General features: G+C 39.6%; 1 protein-coding gene across 1 annotated transcript in view; it reads right to left on the reverse strand.

The window, feature by feature from the left end:
* RAD51 (RAD51 recombinase) overlaps positions 1-23,209 on the reverse strand; it is a 34,253-nt gene that overhangs the window by 4,577 nt on the left and 6,467 nt on the right. Inside the window, exons 3-6 of the mRNA XM_032856832.1 lie at positions 21,245-21,382; positions 12,763-12,880; positions 10,484-10,575; positions 6,899-6,993 (exon numbers count right to left, since the gene is read on the reverse strand). Coding sequence (XP_032712723.1) covers positions 6,899-6,993; positions 10,484-10,575; positions 12,763-12,880; positions 21,245-21,382 — 443 coding nt within the window. The remainder of the gene's footprint in view (positions 1-6,898; positions 6,994-10,483; positions 10,576-12,762; positions 12,881-21,244; positions 21,383-23,209) is intronic.

Consider the following 23,209-nt stretch of genomic DNA (forward strand, 5'->3'; position numbering starts at 1 on the left):
GGGCACCTGGGTGGCTCAGTGGGTTAAAGCCTCTGCCTTCGGCTCAGGTCATGATCCCAGGGTCCTGGGATCGAGCCCCGCATCAGGCACTCTGCTCAGCAGGGAGCCTGCTTCCCTCCTCTCTCTCTCTGCCTGCCTCTCTGCCTGTTTGTGCTGTCAAATAAATAAACCTTTAAAAAAAAAAAAAAAAGAATATGGACGGTTTACTAGGAAAACAAAGTCTTATCCTGGCCTTTATGTCAGCAGTGTTCACAAAAAACACTATAAGGATCTCTTTGGTTACATTCCTGAAGGAGCACATGGAATTTTCAATTCCCACAATATGGAAAAAGCTGGCTAGAAATAAACATCATCTCTCATAGTGTTTCCAAAACTTCCTTAAAGAATAACATGGAACACCTGTAAAAAAAATTCCTGGGCCTGAGACTTAATAAATCATAATTTTCGGGGAAGAAAAAGGTTTTATTCCTCTATAACAACAATTTATATGAATTAATCATTAACACATAATGAATTATGTGTTAATCTATGTAGTTAACAAATAACTTCAGGTGATTCTTAACATTTAAGTTTGGAAAAAGAGCTATACCGCCTCAAGGTGGGTTCTGGCATTCTTTTATAGTATTTAAAAGAAGTTTCAAAAGAGATGGTGACACTGGGGCACCTGGGTGGCTCAGCTGGTTGAACATCTGGCTCTTGATTTCAGCTCAGGTGATGATCTCATGGGTTGTGGGTACGAGCCCCATGTCAGGCTCCGTGCTCAGCAGGGAGTCTGCTTCAGATTCTTTCTCTCCCGTTCCCTCTGCCCCTCCCACCATGGTCTCCCTATAATAAATAAAACTTATAAAAAGAAAAGGTGGTGACACTGTAGCTAGCAATTACGGCCACAGTTCTTTAACTTTAGCTATCATCTGCATCACTGGATAGCTTGATAAAACATTGCTGGACTGTATCCTGAGTCTCTACAGTTTCTGATTCAATAGATCTGGAAAGGAGTCAGAGGATTTGTACTTCAAACAAGTTCCTAGGTGATGCTAAATACACCTGTATTGAGAACTGTGTTCTGAGAAGCCATGAACTATAGTATAACCTGGATTAGGTTGGGGTGGTCAATATTATTCAAAAGCTAAAACTAATGAGGGTTGTTCTGTTGTGAGGGGAAGTTAGCTATTACCTTAAGGAGTTTGGTAACTTTCTCAAAACTATAAATGCAATATAATAAACAAATTCAATTATAAGAAATGCTCTTGATAGGCAGAAATGCTAAAATTAATGACATTTCTCTTTAAACCTATTTTTGCTGGGGGCACCTGGGTGGCTCAGTGGGTTGGGGCCTCTGCCTTCGGCTAGGGTCATGATCCCAGTGTACTGGATGGAGCCCTGCCTCGGGCTCTCTGCTCGGTGGGGAGCCTGCTTCCTCCTCTCTCTCTCTTTCTTTGCCTACTTGTGATCTCTGTCAGGTAAATAAATAAAATCTTAAAAAAAAAAAAACACACTATTTTTCCTGTAGTTGACAAAACAGCCATAAACATGGCCCCACTTAATAAATACTCCTTCATTCATTAATGCTGTTTGCCCTTTTCTAGGGCTTAGGGATACAGTAAGTGAGCAAAACAAAGCCCTGTCCTTCAGAGGCAACATTCTACTATCTCATTTATCCTATCTGAACACTCATTTAGGTTAGTGGGCAAAACTTTAATGACTTTATAAAAAAAAAAAACTCCACTATTAAAACAGTGTACGTAAAAATTAAAAGTGTGATTTAAAAAAAAAAAAAAAGATTTTATTTATTTGACAGAGAGAGACACAGAGAGAGAGGGAACACAAGAGGAGGAGTGGGAGAGGGAGAAGCAGCTTCCCGCTGAGCAGAGAACCCGATGAGGGGCTCGATCCCAGGACCCTGGGATCATGACCTGAGCCGAAGGCAAACGCTTAACGACTGAGCCACTCAGGTGCCCCAAAAAGTGTGATTTCTGTACAAGAACAAAAATAACTTTGGGAGGGAAGATACAGTTTAGTATACTCATCTTTATTTATTTATTTTTTAAAGATTTTATGTATTTATTTGAGAGAGAGAGCCAGAGAGTACATGCAAGGGGAGTGGCAGAGGGAAGGGAGAAGCAGGCTCCCTGCTGAGCAGAGAGCCTGATGTGGGGCTCTATCCCAGGACCCTGGGATCACGACCTGAACTGAAGGCAGAGGCTTAACTGACTGAGCCACCCAGGTGCCCCAGTATACTCATCTTTAGAAACCTAAAATCAGGTTCAAGAGAGGAATTCTTTTTTCCTCACAGATCCTGTAAGCAGACGCAAAGAGCTGCAATTATTGTTCCAACTGATATTTTTGCCTCAATGGTATACATTCAATAGCTCAGATTCCTCAAATAGTAAACTGGGGCAGATAATTTGGTTATAATTCTAAAACTAAAAAAGAAAATTCTCAACTTAGGCAAGCTCCAACTTGGGTCTGACATCTCAACATGCAATTAAATTATATTTAATCACTAGGTTTTGGTAAAATGTGTGGTAGGGGCCAAATTATCACATTTTACCCTAGACAAGGGAAAATACATTAAACAATTTTGGGGGTTTATTTGAAAGATTAGGGGACAGAGAAAATTATATATTCTTTACCAGCTTTACTGAGGTATTCTGTATGCCATCAAATCGATCTGCTTTAAGTCTACAACTGAATGACTATTTAAAAGTTTTTTTTTTAAGATTTTATTTATTTATTTATATTATTATTTTTTTTTAAAGTTTTTTTTTCTAATTTATTTGACAGACAGATCACAAGTAGGTAGAGAGGCAGGCAGAGAGAGACAGGAGGAGGAGGCAGCCTCCCTGCTGAGCCGAGAGCCCGATGCAGGACTCGATCCCAGGACCCTGAGATCATGACCTGAGCTGAAGGCAGAGGTTTTAACCACTGAGCCACCCAGGTGCCCCAAGATTTTATTTATTTATCAGAGAGAGAGAGAGAGAGAGAGTAGACAGCAGGGGTAGTGGCTGGCAGAGGGAGAAGCAGCCTCCATGCTGAGCAAGGAGCCCAGTGTGGGATTCAGTCCCAGGATGCTGGAATCATGACCTGAGCTGAATGAAGACAGGTGCTTAACTGACTGAGCCACCTAGGCATCCCTGAATGACTTTTTGTAATAAAATCTGCAGAGTTGTACAATCTTCATCACAATCCAATTTTTTCCAAGATTTTATTTATTTATTTGACAGACAGAAAGCACAAGTAGGCAGAGAAGCAGACAGAGAGGAGGAAGCAGGCTCCCTGCTGAGCAGAGAGCCCGATGTAGGGCTCGATCCCTGAACCCTGAGATCATGATCTGAGCCGAAGGCAGAGGCTTTAACCCACTGGGCCACCCAGGCACCCCTCACAATCCAATTTTAAAACATTTCCATCATCCCCAAAAGATCTCTCAAGTCTATCTGTAGTTATTCCTACTTCCCGCTCCAGGCAACCACTGATCCATTGCTCTACAGATTTTCTCCTTCTGGGAATTTCTTATAAATGAAATCATAACATATACGGTCTTGTGTGTCTTGGTTCTACTTAGTATGTCTTCTGAGGTTCATCTATGGTATGACATGCATGGGTACATCATTCCATTTCACTGTTTAATGGTACTCCACTGTATGCATAAATCAGATTTTGTTTATTCATCCATCAGTTGATGTACAACTGGGTTATTTCCAGTTTGGGGCTATTATAACAATATTATAACATCTACAAACAAGTCTCTATGTGGGCAGGTTTTCTTATCTCTTAGGCACATAACCAGAGTGAAACTGCTCTGTTATGTGGTAATTTTATAGTTAACTACCATACTGTTTTCCATAGTGGCTTCACCATTTTACATTCTTACTAGCAATGTATTAGGGTTCCAGTTTCTCTATATCCTAATACTTGTTACTGCCTATTTTGTTACAGCCATCCTAATGGTGGTATCTCACTGTGGTTTTGTTTTTCTCCTTGACTAATGATGTTGAACATCTTTTCATGTGCTACTAGGCCATTTATCTTCTTTGGAGAAACAGCTGTACAATCCTTTGTTCATTTTTTAATTGGGTTGTCTCTCTATTGCTGGATTAAGAGGACTTTGTAACTCTGGATACTAAGCCCTTCAGAAATACGATTTGCAAATATTTTCTCACATCCTTTGGGTTGTCTTTTCACTTTCTTAATAATGTCCTTTGAAGCATAGAACTTCTAAATTTTGATGAAATGAAAACTATTGTCAGTGTGTTCTTCCATGGATGCTTTTTGGTGTTGTATCTAAGAAAACTGCCTACCTCAATCTCAACAAATATTTCCTCCTGCCCTTTTTTTTCCCTGTAAGTTTTATAGTTTTATTTTTACATTTACGACCATGATCTTTAAAATAATAATAAATATACGTGACATACAATTGACCATTTTAACCTTTTTAAAAATGTATAGTCCGGAAGCAGTTAAGTACATTCTCATGCTGTGCAACCATTGCCATCATCCACGTCCACAACTTTTTATCATCCGAAACAGAAACTCTGTATCCCCCAAATAATAACTCCCAAGTCTCCTCATTCCCTGCCCCTGAGGATCACTGTTCTACTCTCCACCTTTATGAACTGACCACTTAAGTACCTTGACTAAGAAGAATCATTACAATTTTTGTCCTTTTGTAACTGGCTTATTTCGCTGAACTTGTTTTTAAGATTCATCCGTGTTGTAGCATATGAGAGAATTTCCTTCCTTTTAAAGACCGAGTAATACTCCATTATATATATATATATTTTTTAAATTTTATTTTTTAAAAGATTTTATTTATCTATTTTACAGACAGAGATCCCAGGTAGGCAGAGAGGCAGGCAGAGAGAGAGGAAGAAGCAGGCTCCCCACTGAGCAGAGAGCCCGATGCGGGGCTCGATCCCAGGACCCTGAGATCATGACCTGAGCTGAAGGCAGAGGCTTTATTTAACCCACTGAGCCACCCAGGCGCCCCTCCGTTTTATATTTTTATGACATTTTGTTTATCCATTCATCTAATGATGAATAAGCCGGGTGTTTCCACCTTTTGACTATTGTAACTAGTGCTGCCAGGAAACTGGTGTACAAGTATCTGAGTCCCCATATCAATTCTTTGTATACTTAAAAGTGGAATTGTTGAACTATACTATAATTCTAGGTTTAATTTTTTGAGGATTCACCACACTATTACCCATTTTTGTTAACTCTATGTATAGCATAAGGGTTTAAATTTATCTTTTTACATGCTGCTATCCAGCTACATTAGCACCATTTATTGAAAGACAAAGACTGAGGAACCATCAAATTGCCTTGACATCTTTGTAAAAAATCAAGTGACTATAAATGAAAGAGCTCATGTCTCAATTCTCAATTCTGTTCCACTAATCCACATGTCTGTCCCATTCCAGCACCACAGTGTCTTAATTATTGTTGCTTTAAGTGAGTTTTAAGATGAAGAAGACCAAGACCTCCAATTTTGTTCTCCCTGCTACCCCAGCATGTTTTGGCTATTCTGGGTCCTAGACATTTCTAAAGAAATTTTATAATCAGATTGTTGGTTTCTGCCTAAATGCTTCCTGAAATTACAGTAGGGATTGTGCTGAATATCTTTATCAGTTTGAGGTAAAATTATGACTTTAATAATACTGTGTCTTCCAATCCATGAGTATGGAGTGTTTCTCTAATTATGTAGATCTTCAGTTTCTTTCAGCAATGTTTTGTAGTCTTCTGTTAAATTTATTCCTATTTTGATTTTTGATCATTTGGAGAGGGAATTCAGTGCTACTGCGAATGACGAAATTGTTTTAATTTTTAAATTGTTCATTGCTTCTATATGGAAACAATGGATTTCTGCATACAACCTTGCTGAAATAATGTAGTTCTAGTAGTTTTGTGTGTATGTGGATTCCTTAGGATTTTCTACATAAAGGATCATTTCATCAGTGAATAAAGATAGTTCTACATAATCCATTCCAATCTGGATGCCTTTTATTTCATTTTCCTAGCTGACTGCATTGACTAGACCTCCAGTACATTCAGTTTATTTTCCACCTTCAGTGGAATGTAAATGGTGAGAGTGGACATCCTTGTTTCCAATCTTAAGGAGAATGCATTCAGACTTCCACCATTACGTACAGTACCTATATGTTTTTTGAACTGACATAATGGTCCCCAACCGTTATGGTTAAATTGCTTATTTTGCCTTCCAATTATGTCAGTTTTTGTTTCACATATTTGGGGCCTGTTATTAAGGTATGGGTATGTTTATAATTGTTCTATTTTCCCAATGAACTGACTTTTTAATTATAAAATGGTCCTCTTTGTCTCTAGTATTTATTTTTTTGTCTTAAAGCCTATGCTGTCTGTACAGCCAATTCTCTTATGGTTATTGTTTGGATGCAATATCTTTTCCCATCCTTTTTCATTCAACCTATTTGTGTCTCTGAATCTATAGTGTTTCTCTAGAAAACAGCACATAGCTGGGTGTAGATTTTTATCCAGTGTGACAATAACTCATAGATTTAAGAAGAGTGCTTTTTTCTAAGGAAGGTCATTCTTCTGATCTACACATACAACTTTGGGATATAACTGAGATATAGACCAGTAAGAAAAGAAAAACTCTTCAGACATACTAACCCTGGCAATCACTACAGTGACAGGTGGTGCCAGATTTCTCTCACCTGGGGTGCCTGGGTGGCTCGGTTAAGTGTCTGCCTTTGATCAGGTCATGATCCCAGGGTCCTGGGATCAAGCCCTGCATCTTGCTCCCTGCTCAGTGGAGAGTGTGCTTCTCCCTCCCCCAGCTCATGCTCTCTCGCTCTCAAATAAAATAAAAAAAAAAAAAAAAAAAAAAAAAAGATTTCTCTCATCTAATTCAGTAACCTACCTCTCAGCCACTGCTAGCAGCCGTTCTGGCCTGAAGGTACCCTCAGTGTCAATGTACATGGCCTTTCCTTCTCCTCCACCTCGGTCAATGGGAAGCTGGACAGAACAAAAAGAACAGTGTACAAATGAACACTGTACTTCTAATATAACTGATCAACTTCCCCACCCACCCCCAATAAAGCAAAGGGAAAAAAAATTTAAAGAGTCAATCAGGAGTAGATAGGAGGCGTTCCCTTCTTCATTAAGATTTTTTTTATATTTGAGATAGAGAGAGAAAGATCACAAGTAGGTAGAGAAGCAGGCAGAGAGAGGGGGAGAAGCAGGCTCCCCACTGAGCAGAGAGCCCGATGTGGGGCTTGATCCCAGGACCCTGAGATCATGACCTGAGCCGAAGGCAGAGGCCTAACCCTGAGCCACCCAGGCACCCCAGGAGGCGTTCCTTTCTGATTAGAAATACAGCTTGTAGTAGATATGAAACTCCTGGTGTTCCACAGCATGCAATTCCAGACTCTTACCAGAGCTGGACTGCTTGGAAATACAGTCCAAACTAAGTGATAAAATTCTATGACTGAATACCAACACAGGATTGAACAATTCTTTCAAGAGTACAGATCTTTGAAAGTTCATTTACTACCTTAGCTTTAATAAGTTAGAGACAATGATCCAATACCCAATTAATTTTGTCACATTCAAGCCACACTTACACTTCACTCTATTAAGCAGATTTTGCTTCCGTAGGTTCCTAACAGGGTTTGGCCATGCCCCAGGGACATTCTTAGTAAGTTTAAAGTATGGCTGAGAGAGAAGGAAAAAAAGGGTGTTTATTCCAATAGTACCTACAGATGTCAAAAGTAAACAAAAGGAGGAAAAGGAAAATATAGTTAAAAAAAAAAGAAAAAGAAAAGGGAGGAATGCCATCAAAATTATCTTATGAGCTACTTAGGGAAATCTTGGTTTTTAGGCTACCCATCCCATGTCAGACAATTTTAAGTTCTACAAATTTTATGTGAATGATGCTAAAGGGTAGTTTCCACCCTAGCAATCTACTTTGGAGTCATAATTCACCTTTAAATTCGGAGGAAAATCCTTTAGGACATTTTATACTAAGGGCCAAGAAACAACAAATTTTCTTTCTTTCTTTTTTTTTTTTAAAGATTTATTTATTTATTTGACAGAGATGACAAATAGGCAGAGAGGCTGGCAGAGAGAGGAGGAAGCAGGCTCTTTTCCAGCTACAAAGACCTCTATGGGTGAAGGGAGACCGTAGGTGACTGGGTATAGGTATGAAGACTGACAGAAAAGTGGACAAGGTCCCAGTGTGTTACTGAGCCAACTTCAAGTTGGTGGACTGCATACTCTGCATTCCAGCCCATTCTGTCTCCTCCATCTTGCCCTCTAGTGCCACTGCAGTCATCTCATATTATTGGTCTGGGACACCACACCCAAGTTAGCTTTTTTTTTTTTTTTTTAAGATTTTGTATTTATTTGTTTGGCAAACAGAGATCACAAGTAGGCAGACAGACAGGCAGAGAGAGGGGGGGAAGCAGGCTCCCCGCCGAATAGAGAGCCTGATGTGGGGCTCGATCCCAGGACCCTAGGATCATGAACCGAGCCGAAGGCAGAGGCTCAACTCACTGAGCCACCCAGGTGCCCCAAGTTAGCTATTTTTAATAACTGCTTAGTACCATAATTTAACTTTTCTTCCTATTTTACAGTGATGTACGTTGTTTTGAACTTTCACCATTTTATAATGCTATTGTGTAAATTCTTTGTACATTTATCCTTGACTATCTGTGAACAATTGTGTAAGCCACATTTTCTGTCAAAGGGTATATGCATTTACAACTGGAATTCATGATAAAATGTCTTCTCAGAATTTTAAAATTAGTCTAGTACTTTAAAGAAACATAGCCTGTTTGTTTCTGTGATCTAACTGTGGCTCTCAACTTTATGTAACTTATTATTAGACAGAGATCTAATGTAATAGAGTTTTACTTCATTAAGTTAAGAAAATCTGAATAAATGAGAGCAGATTATGTTTAGATTTAAGCAGTAATCTAACATCCTTTCTACACTTCTGGTTCTAGCTCTTAGGCTGGTGAAATGTAATCCTTTCTGTTATTAATGAATTAGCATCCTCTCTCTCTTTTTAAAAAGATTTTATTCATTTGAGACTGAGAGAGGCAGAGAAAGCATAAGCAGGGGGAGAGGAAGAAGGAAAGGGAGGAGCAGACTCCCCACTGAGCTGGGAGCCTGATATGGGACTCTTGGTACCCAATCCCAGGACCTGGATATCATGACCTGAGTCAAAGGCAGGCGCTTAACCATCTGAGCCGCCCAGGTGCCTCTTCTCTTTTTTCTTTTGGTGGTCTGGGGGGATAGCGGGAGAGAGAGAGTCTCAAGCAGGCTTCACATCCAGCACGGGGCTTGATCTCATGACCCCGACATCATGATCTGAGCTGAAATCAAGAGTTGGAAGCTTAACCAACTGAGCCACCCAGGCATCCCCTATATCTATTATTTCAGTAAAGCATGATTTTAGGAATTAATTCACTGTGTTGGTTTCCAAATCCTCCCATGAATGAGACTACAAATAAAAAAAAGTTTTGGAAGAGATACTTAATAAAGGTAAGGCATAAAATAGAGGAGGAGCAGAGTCCCTGAGAAAGTGGCCAAAATGGTAACCAGATCACACTGATAGGATGGGGTTTTGAAAAGAGACACTTTTCTGTTATAGTCCAAGATATGAAAAAATGGGTATAAATGTAGGTGGATTCATAAGTTTGATGTGAAGAATAGGTTGGTCACTGGCTGAGTGAGGGTTGAAGAGGAACATGAAGGTATGAGAGGAAAGAACAAAGCGTGAGAATTGTCTTACTGAATGGGAAAAAGAATGCCTAAACAAATTTAGTAGGTCTTCCAAGCAGTATGAATGTTAGTCTAATGTCTGTCATTTTGAAATTAAAGTGAAGATAATCAGCTTTATAGTATGATTTTTCTCCAGTATGATTCAGTTATTAAGGAACAGGGACTAAGGAGACAGTTCTCATGGGGCACCTGGGTAGCTCAGTTGGTTAAGTGTCTGCCTTCAGCTCAGGTCATGATCCCGGAGTCCTTGGATCCAGTCTGGCATTGGCCTCCATGCTCAGGAGGGAGTCTGTTTCTCCCCTCCACACATGCTCTTTTGCTCCCTTTTTCTCTCTCTCAAATAAATAAATAAAATCTTAAAAAAAAAAAAAAAGTTCTCAGAGAAGATTCTAAGAAGGGTTCATCTAAGACTGACATCTCTTTATGTGGGGAATATGTATCTGAGGAATGACTTTAATGGTGAATCATAAGATCTAGAGTAGTGAAGAGGGCAGGTAAAGCCAGGGGAGGCATAGTGGAGGATAAGAAAACATCTGAAACAATGATGAAATCATCTGAAAACTATGATGTGAAAGTTTCTAGGACATGGAAGAGTTATGTAGTAGGGGTCTACGGGTCTTAGGGATAAAGTGCCCTTTTAATGTCCATCCCAAAAGATGCTTGCAAATAGCAATCAACTAATTTTTTTTGCAGATTTGGTTAGAGCCCAAAATCTCACCTGGCATGTTACAGCCAACGTATGACAGATTTGAGTCTTCCCAGTTCGGAATTCTCCAAACATCTCTGTGATGGATCCGGTTTCAATTCCTCCTAAAAGAGCAATAGGAAACACCTCTTAGCACAATACAAATGTTTAGAAAGAGTAATTGTAGAAGTGTCCTTGGAACTCATCAGAAAGATGTATAAATAATTTGTAAATTCAATTTTCAACAAGCAATATTTTTACTTTGAAATAATTCTAGATTTACAGAAAATCACAAAGAAAGGTACAGGAAGGTTCCATGAATTTTTTTTTTTAAAGATTTTAATTATTTGACAGAGAGAGACACAGTAAGAGAGGGAACACAAGCAGGGGGGAGTGGGAGAGGGAGAAGGAGGCTTCCCGCTAAGTGGGCGCCCCATGTGGCACTTGATCCCAGGACTCTGGGATCAAGTCCCAAGTCAGGTTCCTTGCTCAGTGGGGAGCCTTCTCCCTTTGCCTGCCACTCCCCATGCTTATGCTTGCTCTCCTCCCTCTCTCTCTGGCACATAATTAAATTAAATCTTAAAAAAAAAATTTTTATTTATTTGACAGAGAGAAAGAGAGAACAAGCACAAGCAAGGGAAACAGCTCGTCGTGGGCGAGTGGGAAGCAGAATCCCCACGGAGTAGGGAGCCTGATACAAGACTCAATCCCAGCACCCCAGGATGATGACCTGAGCCAAAGGCAGACGATTAATGAATGAGCCACGCAGGTGCCCTGGTCCCAAGAATTCATCACTCAGGCTCCCCCAGTGTTAACATTTTACATAACCATAGTACAGTATCAGTATTAGAAAACTGTCAGTGATACAGCCCCCAGAGTTCGTTCAGATTTCTCTAGTTATAAATGCATTCATTTTGGGGCGCCTGTGTGGCTCAGTGGGTTAAGCCTCTGCCTACGGCCCAGGTCATGATCTCAGGGTCCTGATATCGAGCCCCCCGTCGGGCGCTCTGCTTGGCAGGGAGCCTGCTTCCTCCTCTCTCTCTGCCTGCCTCTCTGCCTACTCATGATCTCTCTGTCAAATAAATAAATAAAATCTTAAAAAAAAAAAAATAGGGGTGCCTGAGTGGCTCAGTGGGTTAAACCTCTGCCTTCGGCTCAGGTCATGATCCCAGGGTTCTGGGATGGAGCCCCACATGGGGCTCTCTGCTCAGCGGGGAGCCAGGTTCCCCCTCTCTCTCTGCCTGTCTCTCTGCCTACTTGTGTTCTCTCTCTCTGTCAAATAAATAAAATCTTAAAAAATGCATTCATTTCATTTGTGTATATGTATACAGTTTTATGCAATTTTATTGCATCTGTAGCTTCATGTAACTACCACCACAATCAAGACATAGAACTATACCACGACAAGTCAATAAGCAGTAAATGTAAAAATTATAGAGATATCCTCTAAAATTTACTAAACATTTCTTGTGTACCTGGCATTGTGCTATGCATATGTATGTACCATTTCATTTAATTCCAGTAACCTATAAGGTAGGAACTCTTTTTAATCCTCACCATAAAGATAATAAAACTGAGGTATAGAGATATTAAGTAATTTGCACATATTTCTGAATATATAGTAATTTGCATACTATTCCTGAATGCATACTATTTTGCACCCTAAAAGAAAACTTGAATGATTAAATATTTGGGGAAGCAACAACAAAAAAATCTAACCTCACAGTATTTAGGACAGCAATGTTTTCAAAAGTTCAAAAGCTTTACATGTTTCCATAAAAGTCCAATAGTTTAGTGTGCACTACCATGCACTGATACTCTAACACAGTATTCAAACATGGAATGTTTTAGTTACCAGATTTTCAACCCTGTGTTAAAATAAGCAGAGGAAGCTTACTCTCTGAGTGCAGTATTAAATGGAAATTCAATTATTTCATTGGCAGATAATTTTAGTATAAGTCAGGTCCCACCCTCTAGCAGTCTTACTTCAATGTGAATAGTTCTCTTATCTCTCTTTTTTTCTTAAATTTGACAGGCAGAGATCACAAGTAGGCAGAGAGGCAGGCAGAGAGAAGGGGGGAAGCAGGCTCCCTACTGAGCAGAGAACGTGATTCGGGGCTTGATCCCAGGACCCTGGGATCACAACCTGAGCTGAAAGCACAGGCTTTAACCCACTGAGCCACCCAGGCGCCCCTCTCTTATCTCTTAATCATATCTAACACACAAATTCTACCCAAATACTTTAGCTTTGTTTTCTGACCTGGAAGCTTTACTAACTGCAGTTCACAGCAAAGGATAAGGGATCACTATACCTTGAAGTAGTTTGTCAAGTTCTTTTGAGCCAGTAGTAATCTGTATGATCTCTGACCGCCTTTGGTGGAACTCAGTTGCAGTAGTGAAACCCATTGGAACTAATTTAGCTGCCTCAGTCTGGGAAAAATAAGAAATGTCAAATCAACAAAATATGATTATTAGTAAAACAAGAATCAGACACACTGCGGGAAGAGATAAATTCTAACAAAATTTCCAGAGTGCTTTCTCTTTAAAAAGTCATCAAAAGGGATGCCTGGGTAGTTTAGTCAGTTAAGGGTCTGCCTTCAACTCAGGTCATGATCCCAGGGTCCTGGAATCAAGTTCCACACCGGGCTCCTTGCTCAGCAGGGAACCTGCTTCTCTCTCTGCCTGCCACTCCCCCTGCTTGTGCTCTCTGACAAATAAAATTTTTTAAAAATAATGATAAATAAAAAGTCATCAAAATACCAATAGTTCTAGGATTATTTTATCTCTCTGGCAACTAAAGGATAAAATAAGCTAATTCAGAGACTCCATGAAGATTAATTTTTTAATTGTTAATTCAACTAATACATCCACATAGTAAAAAAAACCCAAAAAACTATTATAGACCCACAAATGTGTACTTCGCCGACTTATGACAAATGTGACATACAGCATGAAGTCTAACAAAATATTTAAATTCTCATTTCCTGTTCCATCAACCACTGACTCTATCTCTTAACTTTTCTACTTTTTTTTATTTTTGGAGGGGGAACGGCGACAGGGGCAAAAGGAGAGAAACTATTTTTTTTAAACATTTTATTTATTTGAGAGAGAGAGAGAGAGAGAAAGAGAGAGAGATTGAGAGAGCATGAGCTGGGAAGGGCAGAGAGAGAGGGAGAAGCAGACTCCCTGCAGAGCAGAGAGCCAGCCATGGGACTTGATCCCACGACCCTGAGATCATGACCTGAGCTGAAGGCAGAGGCTTAACCCACTGAGCCACCCAGGTGCCCCTTCTTTCTCCTTTGTTAAATGAAGACATCTATCCTTCAATCTCTTGTCCCTCTGTGTCTACCGTCCCTGTCTCTGTCAGCTCTACCTTTTCTTTTACACTGTCAAGGTCAAAAACACTTATATATCATTTTGTAGTCACCGATAAGTCTTCAGTAATGAGTCTGTCAATTAATTCCAAAATTTAAAATAAATGCATTTAGGGGTGCCTGGGTGGCACAGTTGGTTAAGCATCCAACCCTTGTTTTCAGCTCAGGTCATGATCTCAGGGTACTAGGATCAAGCCCTGCCTCAGACTCCATGCTTAGCATGGAGTCTGCCTGAGATTCTCTCTCCCTCTTCCTCTGTCCCTCATGCTCATGCTCATACGCTCTCTCTTAAATAAATAAATAAAAGATACTAGAAAAAAGCACACTATACAAACTAAGCAGAAAGAAGGAAATAAGATTAGACTATAAACTAGTAAAATAAGAGACTAGAAATACAATAGAGAAAAATCAATGAAACCAAGAGTTGGTTCTTTGGAAAGATCAGCAAAATTGATAAATCTTTAGCCAGACCAAGGTGGGGGGGAAGACTCAGGGGCGCCAGAGTGGCTCAGTCGGTTAAGTGTCTGCCTTCAGCTTCAGCTCAGGTCATGATCTGAAGGTTCTGGGATCGAACCCCACATCAGGATCCCTGATTGGAAGGGAACCTGCTTCTCCCTCTCCCTGCCGTTCTGCCTGCTTGTACTCCCTCCCTCTCTCTGTCAAATAAATAAATAAAATCTTAAAAAAAAAAAAAAGACTCAAATCACAAATCAGGAAAGAAAGGAATTATTAACCTTACAAAAACAGAACTCTATGCCAACAAATTAGATAACTGCAATGAAATAGGCAAATTCCTAGAAAGACACAAACTATTAAAACTCAATAATCCAAAACTCACAAAAATAATCCAAGTCAAGGCACAAATGATCACTTGAACCTGAATATGTAAGATTTTATTTATTTGTTGGAGAGAGAGAGAGAGAGAGAGAGAGCGAGCAAGCACAAGCAGGGGGAGCAGCAGGCAGAAGGAGAAGCAGGCTGCCCGCTGAGCAAGGAACTCGATGTAGGACTTGATCCCAGGAGGCAGATGCTTAACTGACAGCCACCATGGCATCCCTGGCTGAACCTGAATCTAAATTCAGCAAAATAAACTGAGTCTGACTAAAAAAAAAAAAAAAAAGAAAAAGAAAAAGAAAAATGTGAATACATCCATAGCAAGTAGAGATTAAACTTGTCATTTAAAAACTTTCCACAAAGAAAAACAGAAATCAGGGGCACCTGGGTGGCTCAGTGGGTTAAGCCTCTGCCTTCGGCTCAGGTCATGATCTCAGGGTCCTGGGATGGAGCCCTGTATCCATCCAGCTCTCTGCTCAGCAGGGAGCCTGCTTCCCCCACCCCTGCATGCCTCTATGCCTACTTGTGATCTCTCTCTGTCAAATATATAAATAAAATCTTAAAAGAAAAATAGGGGCACCTTCGTGGCTCAGTGGGTTAGAGCCTCTCCCTTCAGCTCAGGTCGTGATCCCAGGATCCTGGGATCGAGCCTGGCATCGGGCTCTCTGCTCAGTGGGGAGCCTGTTTCCTCCTCTCTCTCTCTCTGCCTGCCTCTCTGCCTCCTTGTGATCTCTGTCAAATAAATAAATAAAATTTGTAAAATAAATAAATAAACAAGAAAAAAGGAAACCAATGAATAGCTGAGTAGTAGCTTTAAATTATTCCCTAAACTTCTCTAAACTATCTCACTTGAAAACTCATTAAAATGTTTATATTCCAGCTTTGTAAATTTAATTCACTGCAGCATCAGTATGTGAGAAGTGCAATTCTTTCACTAAAGTTCCAATGTTAACAACTCAATGTCCCTCCTAGGCTTCTGCTGTCAAATTCAAATGGTATCTTTTTCATACACCACCTTGCTTTTATACCTGAGTCATGTCTGTCTCCAGTGTTTTCTTTTTCTCTTTTTAAGATTTTATTTATTTATTTGACTGAGAGAGAGAGACAGCAAGAGAGGGAACACAAGCAGGGGGAGTAGGAGAGGAAGCAGGCTTCCCGCTGAGCAGGAAGCCCAATGCAGGGCTCTATTCGGGGCTCCATCCCAGGACTCTGGGATCATGACCTGAGCTGAAGGCAGATACTTAATGACTGAGCCACCCAGGGGCCCCTTCCAGTGTTTTCTGACTTTATCATTTCTCAAATTTACCAACCTCTCAATCTTACCATGTATATTCTACTGAAACCCTTCTACCTCAGGTTCCTTCTCTTCTCTTCTCTCCTCCAAACTGAGCTGTGTGCTCTCGAGTCAACTACTGTCCCCAACTCTCCTTCACTGAGTACTTGAGTTGGAGTCTAATCTAGATCTTTTGTTTTCCACACTCATTTTGTTAAAGTATATCCTCAAGTAACTTCCTAAGAAAGTGCGTAAGAGAAAAATGTTCTGAATTATTTTATTTCTGAAAATGTTTTATTCTGCCCCAGTATTTGGTTAATAAAATTGCCACAAAGAGAATTCTAGGTTTAAAATTATTTTCCTTTAAGGGTGCGTAGGTAGCTCTGTCGGTTAAGCATCTGACTTTAGCTTGGGTCATGACCTCGGAGTCCTGGGATTGGGGCCCCTGTTGGGCTCCACACTTGGGGGAAGTCTTCTTGTCCCTCTGCACCTCCACCCGCTCATATACTCTCTCTTAAATAAATAAAATCTTAAAAAAATAATAAAATTATTTTCCCTCATAACTTTGAAGGTGTTGTTCTACTAGCTTCTACCAGTCAGATTTCTGTTAAGAAATGTAGTCTTTCCAGGCACCTGGCTGGTTTAGTTGGTGAGCAAAGAACTCTTGATCTTAGGGTTGTGAGTTCAAGCCCAACAGTGGGTGCAGAGATTACTTAAAAAAAAAAGAGTAGTCTTTCTGATTTTTTATTCCTTTAGAATTGCTTTTTTCCCCCCTGAATTCTTTAAGAATCTTCTCTTTATGACTGGTATACTGAAATTTCACACTCATGTGTCTAAGTGTGGGTCTCTGATACTCCATAAATTCTTACTATGTGAGATTTCCCTTTAGCTCTGCCAAATTTTCTGTTATTATGTCTTAGAGAATTTCTTCCCTTTTTTTTCCTATGATCTCTCTTCCTGTAACTTCTACTAATCTTCAGGAAAAATGAAGATTAATGAAAACCAGAAGATAAAATAGACTATAAACCAATACCGAACCTTAATTAATGTGTGCTAAAATATTTAGGGGGAAATATACTGACATCTACAACTTTCTTTGTAAAGTATTAAAAAAATCCAAGATGGACTGATTGCTGGATAGAGACATCAACAGACAGGTGGTAAGTCAAATACATTAAAATTTAATGGTAGAGTCTAGGTAATGGGTATATAAGTTTTCACTATAAAATTCAACATGACAGTAAGTTAAAAAATTTTAGTAACAAAAGGCTAAGAAAAAAACATAGCAGTTGCTTTCCCTGTTTGTCATTTTAACTCCTAAATTCTAGACTATGAGCCCTTACAGGTACAAAATATTATAACTAAAGTGAAATATGAAGTAAAAACCATGCAACTGCCTAATCTGGGAGAACTTTACTTCTATTCGCACACTTACATAATGAGTTACTTTCATTTCTGTTAGCTGAAGTCTTAAATGTATAGTTTTCAATAGCTAAGAACTACCAAACCTTGGACACAAGACACAGAATGGTGAATAGAAGGAAAATATCAATGGGGCACCTGGGTGGCTCAGTAGGTTAAGCGACCAGCTCTCGATTTTGGCTCAGGTCATGATCTCAGGGTCGTGAGATTGAGCCTGTTTGGGGCTCTGCATTCAGCAGGGAGTCTGCTTAGGATTCTTTCTCCCTATGCCCCTCTCCCCACTACACACACGTATGCATGCATGCCCTCTAATAAATCTTAAAAAATGGAAAATATTACAAAAAAGAACTGTGCTGAATCTGTCAGTGCTTACAGTACACAAAGAGAACACAGTTCAACAAAAGCCAATTACAATTAAACTTTGAAAATGTGGAGAAGATCACATAAATATGTCACCTTCTGAACAAATTTGGCCATAAAATCTTTTTCTACCACCTTGATGTACCTACTACAAATGATTTTCTTTATTTTCCTTTCTCCACTGTAACAGTGGATATTCTTGTTGAAAATCTCAATTTCAGCAGCATCTGGGTGGTGCGGTTGGTTGAGTGTGCAACTCTTGGTTTGGGCTCAGGTTATGATCTCAGTGTCGTGAGATCAAACGCCACGTGGGGTTCGATGCTCAGCATGGAGTCTGTTCCAGATTCTCTCTCCCTCTCCCTTTGCCCTTCCCATTCATGCTGTCTCTCTAAAATAAATCTTTTCTTAAAATTTTTTTAAAAAGATTTTATTTATTTGACAGAGAGAGAAATCACAAGTATGCAGAGAGGCAGGCAGAGAGAGAGGGGGAAGCAGGCTCTCCACTGAGCAGACAGCCCTATGCGGGGCTCAATCCCAGGACCCTGAGATCATGACCTGAGCTGAAGGCAGAGGCTTAACCCACTGAGCCACCCAGGCGCCCCTAAAATAAATAAATCTTAAAAAAAGAAAAAAAAAATCTCAATTTCAAAGACTTTGGGGGAATTGAAGGAATAGCCACAGTGACTGAAGAAATCTTCTTTAATCTTTAAAAGCAAATAACATCATCCAACTTTATCCACTAGAAATTCACAGTACAAAATGTCTGAAATTAAAGAGGACAGAAAAATAGACCTAGCTCTGTATCACTTTGCATATCTCATTTTGCTTTATTAAAGGTTTTTATTTGTGTTTTCATGAAAGCAGGACACTGATTTGATTTCTAAAACTAAGGTCTGACAAGGCATAAGCAAAGATCCTGTCAGGATTTGTTCTGACACAAATATTAATGCCCAGAAAGAAAACCAATAGATTTTAGGGATACCTACTGGCTTAGTATCACACATACTCTTTTGATGAGGTATTAGGGGCTCAGAACTGTCATTTCCAATTAAGTCATCACTTCAACAACATATGTGAATAATACAATAAATGAAAACTTCAGAGGCGCCTGGGTGGCACAGTTGGTTAGGCACCCAAATCTTGGTTTAAGCTCAGGCTGTGATCTCAAGGTTGTGAGACTGAGCTCTGCATCAGGGTCAGTGTTCAGAATAATAAATAAATCTTAAAAAAATTAAAAAAAAAAAAAAAAAAAAGAATTATGACTTCTCAGCCCTGAGTTACTATTACAAAGTGGTCTAAATAAATGAAGTAAAATCCCTACCAGTGCTTAAGAATTCAAAGTCACAGTATAATACCCAATAAAATAGAATTAATCAGGTTGTGCATATATTAATGTATGAGATAGCAAGTACCCACAAATCTCAGCTATTGTCCATTTGACTAAGTTATATGGCAGTACATATACTGAAGCTAACCACTAACAAAGGATGCAGTCTTTTTTTTTTTTTTTTAAAGATTTTATTTATTTATTTGACAGAGAGAGATCACAAGTAGGCAGAGAGGCAGGCAGAGAGAGAGGAAGGGAAGCAGACTCCCCGCTGAGCAGAGAGCCCAATGCGGGACTCGATTCCAGGACCCTGAGACCATGACCTGAGCTGAAGGCAGCAGCTCAACCCACTGAGCCACCCAGGCGCCCCAGGATGCAGTCTTTTTTGAAGATTCTTTAGCCTTCTAAGACTTTTTCAGAGAAAATTTTCTGAAAAATTGGAAATTATAATAGTAATCAACATAAAATATGAAAATCAGTTTTATAGATATTTACTTATTTTATCCCAGGGTCCTGGGATCAAGCCCCGCATCAGGCTCTCTGCTCAGCAGGGAGCCTGCTTCCCCCTCTCTCTCTGCCTGCTTCTCTGCCTACTTGTGATCTGTCAAATAAATAAATAAATAATCTTAAAAAAAAAAAAAAAAGTTCAAGGGTAAAGCTAATCCAACTGTATAACTATAGGGGCACCCAGGTGGCTCAGTCTGTTAAGCTCAGGTCATGATCCCGGCATCCTAGGATTGAGTCTCGAGTTGGGCTCCCTGCTCAACAGAAAGTCTGCTTCTCCCCTGATCCCCGACTCATGCTCCAATAAATAAATAAAATCTTGGGGGGGGGGGAAGCCCAGCTAAATAATAACTAAATACCAAAGGGTAAGTGCATAAAATAAAATATAACCATAAGAATTATGAATGTGAAAGAAAAATTAATAGTAGCTATAGGTCACTGGAAGGAAATGAGAAAAGATCATAATATGATAGGATGAAAATAACTGGATTCTAGTTTTAGTTCTGCCACTGCCTGCATGACCTTGGGTAAATAACTGAACCACAGTATCTTACGTTTCCTCATCCATAAAACAGAGATAATACTGGCCCCACCTATTTTTCTCAGTGTTGTTATGAAGGTCAGATGAGAATATATATAAAAGAGATGGAATTTCAAAGTTAAAATGCTATATAAGGGATTATTAGACTTCTACTTCATTTCTATTAAGCCAGTAAAATCACTTTTATGTCATTAAGGTTAAAAAAAAAAAAACTAAGCACATGATTTGAAATCACATTCTCTTGTCATTATTAAAGAATCTTGCCTATGATTAGTTAGCTAATAAGAAATAAAAACAGCTTTTCTATTTGAAAATAAAACTTGATTATACAAAATGAAGAAACTTCAGAAAACTGAGGCAAAAGTAAAAATCGCTCACATTCTTACCATTCAGAAATAAAACCACAAATATTTTAGTGTATTTATCCTGTGTATGTGCTATACACACATTTTTAAAAACAAAAAAAATCAACCATGTATATGTATGTGTGTGTGTGTATTTGTGTCTTATTACCCTATCTTATATCAGGAACATTCCTGATATTAGGAATCCTTATGTTTCTTGCTCTTTTTTTTTTTTTTTTTTTTTAAGATTTTATTTATTTATCTGACAGAGAGAGATCACAAGCAGGCAGAGAGGCAGACAGAGAGAGAGAGGAGGAAGCAGGCTCCCCGCTGAGCAGAGAGCCCAATGCGGGGCTCGATCCCAGGATCCTGAGATCATGACCCGAGCCGAAGGCAGCGGCTTAACCCACTGAGCCACCCAGGCGCCCCAGGAATCCTTATGTTTCTTATATCAGAAACATTCTCCTATATCAATGAATATTCTTTGAAATTCTTTTTAGTGGCTACATACTAATGAATATATTTCTAAGGCATGAGATCATAATTTCTAGAAAGATAAGGTACATCACCACGTACTGCTGGTGGAAATGCAAACTTATCAATTTGGCAGTACTCATACCCCATGAAACTAATTTCCTTGAGAGAAAATCCCAATTTATGCAAGGAGGCACATATAAACATAATTAACTAGTGCAGTCACCTCTGGAAAGGGGAACACAATGACACACTGGGAGATGAAGAAGGAACACTGCCACCTTCACTGTACATGCTATTCCCACTAATGCCTCCCCCTACATCACATAAGCAGTACTTACCAGAATTTTGTCAGCTTTGGCTTCACTAATCCCCTTAATATTTATCAATTCCTTCTTTGGTGCATAGGCAACAGCCTCCACAGTATGGAATCCAGCCTCTTCCAATTTCTTCACATCATTGGCATTTATGCCACATTGCTGCAAGTGAAGAAAACCATGGATAAGTAAGTGTAAGCTTCAGTTCTCTCAGCTAATATAGATATTTGCCCTATCCAATCCAGAGCTGTTTTGAAGAACTGTAATATTATATGCAAAAGCTTTGAAAAGTATTCTATATACATGAGGTATTTAAAAACAAATTACCAACCCTTTCATTTTGAAAACCAATACTTCTAAACTAGTAGTCCCATGTACGTATTCTCATCATGAGTTGGGACTAAACCACTAATTCACAGGCACTGGGAATAAACTAGTAACTCTCAAACTTTTACGACTCCTCAAATGAACTTTGAGGAGCGCGTGGCTCCTTTGGCTAAAGTCATGATTCTAGAGTCCTGGGATTGAGCCCCACCTCAGGCTCCCTGCTCAGCGGGGAGTCTGCTTCTCTATCTCCCTCTGGCACTCTTCCTACTTGTGCTCTCTCTTCCTCTGTCAAAAACGTGAGACACTGGGCCCTAAAAAGCCACCTTAAACCACTGTTTCTAATGTTTTCTACATCAAGCACAAATAAAAAAAATGTTTTTTGTTTGTTTTACTCTAAGCTGGAGTAAACAGAGAAGCCTGCCCCAGAGCTGAGGGTAGCAAAATGACTGGATCACTCTAACAAGTGACATTAAAAATGGGGGAAAACTGGGGCGCCTGGGTGGGTCAGTGGGTTAAGCCTCTGCCTTTGGCTCAGGTCATGATCCCAGGGTGCTGGGATCGAGCCCCGCATCGGGCTCTCTGCTCAGCGGGGAGCCTGCTTCCCTTCCTCTCTCTCTGCTTGCCTCTTTGCCTACTTGTGATCTCTGTCAAATAAGTAAATAAAATCTTAAAATATAATAATAATAAATTAAAAAAAATAAAAGAAAATGGGGAAAAACTAGTTTTGGTTATGGACTCATATACCATTTCAGAAAATAAACCACCCAAATGTACTTCTTCCTACCTATATTACAAATTCAGCTTTGATTTTATTAGCCATCAAAACTAGGACTGCTGGGACAATATTAGTGGTGGAATGTGTATGTATTTGCGGGTTGGGAAGGGTTTTCGAGAGGGGAGGGTCTGCCCACAGAAATAAGCTCTCCTATCAATATTTAAGCAATAAGCAAAATGTATGTGTGGGTATAAGAATGCTCATAATACCAGAAGTTATGATGCTGAACTCAGTAATATTTATCACAAACCCGTTTATATTAACTTCTGCTGGAGTCTTGAAGTTTAGCTGAGGTGGTAGGAATATGTGTAAAGGGAAGAATAAAGGCTTTCTCTGCTTTCCCTCCTAGTTCTCTCAGCCTATGTCTGTGGCACTCACACTGTGGGGGCGTCTGTACAATGGGAAGAAATAGTGCAAAGGCTCAGGTCCGATGTTTGATGTTCCTGTGCAGAGTCCTGAATTGGAGCTTGACCCTTACACCTTAATAGCTACAAGCCCTTCTCCCTGACTACAACAGCTGTCTTGCTAGTAACTTCAGCACAGATATGGGTCAATGGAGAGACAATGCTCTTCTCTCTTCCTGCATAGCTGTCCTAGGCCACTCTAATTCTCTGGATTGTAATTTCATAAGTAGTATCAAGACTCCACCAAGACTCCACCATGAGATCCTAGGGCTTTTAGTTTTTGACAATCCAACTCTAAGAAAGAAAAATGATAAAGTAGGAGGAGAATTCTTAACGAAAGAGATATGGCCAGACATGTTTAGCCTTTCCACAGGATCCTTGATAACACTTTTGAAAACTCTAATTTAGGTCTTGACCGTAGGTAATAAATCAATGGTTTATGAAAAGGTTGTAAATTCTCCCAACAGGTAGGAGACTGTAATC

This window comes from Lontra canadensis, unplaced genomic scaffold (genome assembly GCF_010015895.1).
Source record: "Lontra canadensis isolate GAN:19392208 unplaced genomic scaffold, GSC_riverotter_1.0 scaffold12, whole genome shotgun sequence".
Taxonomy (NCBI): Eukaryota; Metazoa; Chordata; class Mammalia; order Carnivora; family Mustelidae; genus Lontra; species Lontra canadensis.